This window comes from Rhea americana, unplaced genomic scaffold (genome assembly GCF_003343005.1).
Source record: "Rhea americana isolate MKP2758 unplaced genomic scaffold, rheAme1 scaffold_341, whole genome shotgun sequence".
Taxonomy (NCBI): domain Eukaryota; kingdom Metazoa; phylum Chordata; class Aves; order Rheiformes; family Rheidae; genus Rhea; species Rhea americana.
This window is the reverse complement of record NW_028186470.1, coordinates 528,007-531,319: the sequence shown is the minus strand read 5'-3', so window position 1 is coordinate 531,319 and position 3,313 is coordinate 528,007. Positions and strand designations below refer to the sequence as shown.

General features: G+C 76.6%; 2 protein-coding genes across 2 annotated transcripts in view; both read left to right on the top strand.

Annotated features, from left to right (window-relative positions):
* The first annotated feature begins 21 nt into the window (after positions 1-21).
* Positions 22-2,587, top strand: ADAMTSL5 (ADAMTS like 5). Its single transcript, XM_085311492.1, has 8 exons — positions 22-151; positions 261-388; positions 476-599; positions 812-895; positions 1,360-1,523; positions 1,597-1,807; positions 2,044-2,115; positions 2,195-2,587. The coding sequence occupies exons 1-8, from the start codon at positions 76-78 to the stop codon at positions 2,500-2,502; spliced, it is 1,167 nt and encodes a 388-aa protein (XP_085167618.1). The 5' UTR covers positions 22-75; the 3' UTR covers positions 2,503-2,587.
* Positions 2,588-3,183: 596 nt separating this feature from the next.
* Positions 3,184-3,313, top strand: part of LOC146592200 (CTD small phosphatase-like protein 2) — a 2,612-nt gene continuing 2,482 nt past the window's right edge. Inside the window, exon 1 of the mRNA XM_085311442.1 lies at positions 3,184-3,201. Coding sequence (XP_085167568.1) covers positions 3,184-3,201 — 18 coding nt within the window. The remainder of the gene's footprint in view (positions 3,202-3,313) is intronic.

Sequence of the window (3,313 nt, the reverse complement as noted above, 5' to 3'; positions counted from 1 at the left end):
GGGGCCCCGCGCCCCCGCGCTCCAGCCCCCGCTGTGCCGCAGGGCTGCCCCAGCGGCTCGGTGCCCTTCCGCGCCATGCAGTGCTCCCTCTACGACGCCAAGCCCGTGCTGGGCGCCCCGGCCGGGTACCGCTGGGTGCCGTTCCACGGAGGTGAGTGGCTGGGGGCACGCGGGCTCCCGGGGCGCCTCGTCCCGGCGGCCGCCCGCCATCCCCATCTCCCCCTTTTTTTTTTTGTTTTTTCCCCTCCGGGCTCCGGCAGCGCCCAACGTCTGCGACCTCAACTGCCTGGCCGTGGGGCACAACTTCTACTACACCTTCGGACGGGTGCTGGACGGCACCCGCTGCAGCCCCGGCTCCCCGGACCTCTGCGTCGGCGGGCGCTGCCTGGTGGGTCCGCGCGGGGCCCCCGGCCCCCCCCGCCGGCCCCGGCTCCCTGCCCTGACGCCGGCCTCTCCGTCCCCCCACCTCACCCAGAGCGCCGGCTGCGACGGGATCCTGGGCTCGGGCGCCCGGCCCAACGCCTGCGGCCAGTGCGACGGCGGCCACGACGCGTGCCTCTTCGTGCACCGGCTCTTCCAGGGCGCGCCCCCCTCCTCCGGTGAATGAACCTCTGCCCCGGCCCCCTGCATGGGTGAATGCTTTGGCTCTTGGCTCCCCGTGTCCCCCAGCACCCAGGAGGCCCCTTGTGCCCGCGCCTCGCTCGCCCGCGCGCGGGCAGCCCCGGCTCCCCCGGCCCCGGGACGTGCCCTCGGGGCAGCGCCCTCCGCTCCGTCCCCGCGGGCTCTGTCCTGACTCTGCCCCATCTGCCAGGTTATTTCGGCTACAGGAACGTGACCAAGATCCCGGCYGGGGCCACCAACATCAAGGTGACAGACAAGAGCCGCAACTACCTAGGTAGGACACGGGGACGTGGGTGGCCTGGCCCCGGCGCCGGCGGTTCGGCCGTGCCGAGCGGGGCCGAGCGGGGCCCTGGCAGCCGCTCGCCCGGATGCGGCGCTTGGAGCGGCCGAGCTCCGGCGGCTTTTCCAGCCGCCGCGGACGTGGYTTTCGGAAGGGCTGAGCCGCAGCACGGCCACCCCAGCACCAGGACCCCGAGACCCCGCGGCGGCTGGCCCCGTGCGGCCCCACGCGGCCCCGGCCTCCGCGGGCCCTGGCGGCGCGGGGAGTTTTGCACGTCAGGGGTTGGCCCTGGTGTGGGAGCGAAGCCAAATCTTGCAAGAAAGCAGATTTCTCCGGAGCCACAGACGCCGCGTTCCCAGGCAGCGCTGCCCTCCCTGCTGCGGGCGGAGGCCTCCGGCGGGGACCCAGGCGTCCGGGCCGCCGGCCCCACCGGTCCCCGACACGYTCCCTCCCCGCAGCACTAATGACCAGCGACCGGCGCTACGTGGTCAACGGGGACTGGTCCATCGCCTGGCCCGGGGCGTACGAGGCGGCCGGCACCCGGGTGCTCTACGCCCGCGCCGCCGACGGCACCGAGAGCCTGGAGGCGCCGGGSCCCACGGCCGAGGACCTCTACGTGCTGGTGAGCGCCGGGGGCGGCCGGCGCCGCGGGGGGACCCCGCTCCCTCCCCTTAACTCTGCCCATGCCCGCCCAGGTGCTGCTGCAGGAGCCCAACCCCGGCATCGAGTACGAGTTCTGGGTGCCCCGGCCGCGCGCCACCAGCCCCCTGCGCCAGCCCCAGCCCCGGGGGGCCGGCAGCCCCCAGCCCACCCCGGCCCCCGCGCCGCCACCACTGCCGCTGCCCCAGGGCCCTGCCACTGAGACGCCACGGAGAAACCCTGCCAGCCACGGCGGGACCCACGCAGGTACCGCTGCCCCACGGGGCGCCCGGGGGTCCCGGCCCCCGCGGCCGCCTCCGGGAGAGGGGCCGGCGGGCCGATGGCCGCGGCGGGCGGGACCGTGTGGTGGCACCTGGGGACCCCCCCGGAGCCCGGGCTGCCCCGCTGGCCTCGGAGGGCGAGGGGTGCGGGACCCCCCGCTGCAGCCCGGGGTGCTGGGGGGGGTGCCCCCTCCCCGCTGACCCGCCGCCGCCGCTTCGCAGGACGGTGCGGGAGGTGCCGGACGCCCAAGGGACGGTCCCAGCGCATCCGCCACTTCTGCCAGAGCGACTTCGGTGAGCGCGGCGGCGGCGGGGGGGGGGGTGCGGGGCCGGTCGCCCCCCGGCTCAGCCCGCCGCCGGGCTCGTCCCGCAGTCTTCCAGGCGCGGATCCTGGCGGTGCACACGGTGGGGCAGGAGACGCGCTACGAGGTGCAGGTGAAGACGCCGTACCGGCACCGCTTCCCGCTGGTGTCCCGCGAGTACGTCTGGGTGTCCAACACCTGCGGCTGCCCCCGGCTGCTGCCGGGCCGCCAGTACCTGCTCATGGCCCGGCGGCACGTCAACCACGAGCACACGCTCAACCGCATCCTGCTGCAGGACGACAGCTACGCCCGGCCCTGGTCGCCCCGCGAGGACCGGCTGGTGCGGGACGCGGCCCGCCGCTGCGCCCGGCCGCCCTGAGCGCCCGGCGCCTCGCCGTCCTCGGCCGGGGGGGGCGGTAACTTATTTTCTTTTTTTGCAGAAAATAAACACGTATCACCTCGTTCTCCACGTGTCCCCCCCCCTCCCCGGCTCRCGCTCCCCCCAGCAGCCATCCGCGGTGCGGGGCGGCTCGGCCTCCCRGGGTCGGGACCCGCCGCGTTATCGCTCTTCCGGCGGAGGCGAGCGCGTCCTTCCCCGTGCCAGAGCCCCGTAACCCAACCCGCCTTGGGTCCGGAGGCAGGGGCGGGCAGCGGGGCGCCGGAGCCGCTGCCGGCGTCCCGAGCCCCCCGAGGCAGCCCGCCGTGGGGCCGGGGCGGCGGCGCCGGGGCGCTGGGGGTCCTGCTGCCCGGCTCCCTCCGCGGAGATGTTCCGGCGGCGCCCGGACGCGGTGCCGGCAGCGCGGCCCTGCTCGAGCAGGGAGCCCCGAGGGGGTCCGGCCGCCCCCAGGCTCCCAGCTGGGGCCCGTAAAGGCTGGGCAGAGCCAGGTGCCGCCGGGGCGGAGGAGCCGGCGGGGCCGGGAGGTGCCGTCGCCCTAGAAAAGCCCCTTTTSCCCCGAGCAGGGCTGGTCGCCCTGAGCAGGGTCCCTTGGGGCGAGTGCTGGGGGGCAGCCKGGGGGCTGGGTGCTAGCCCCTTGGGGGGGGGGCTGCTGCCGCCCTGGCCATGGCGAGCCCAGGGCAGGTCACGCCGCGGGCCAAGCGGCGCCGCAGGGACCCGGGGGCTCCGGGGCTCTCGGCCGCCGAAGCCAGGGCCCCCCGGCACGACGAGGGGGGCTGGGGGGCATCGCCCGCGG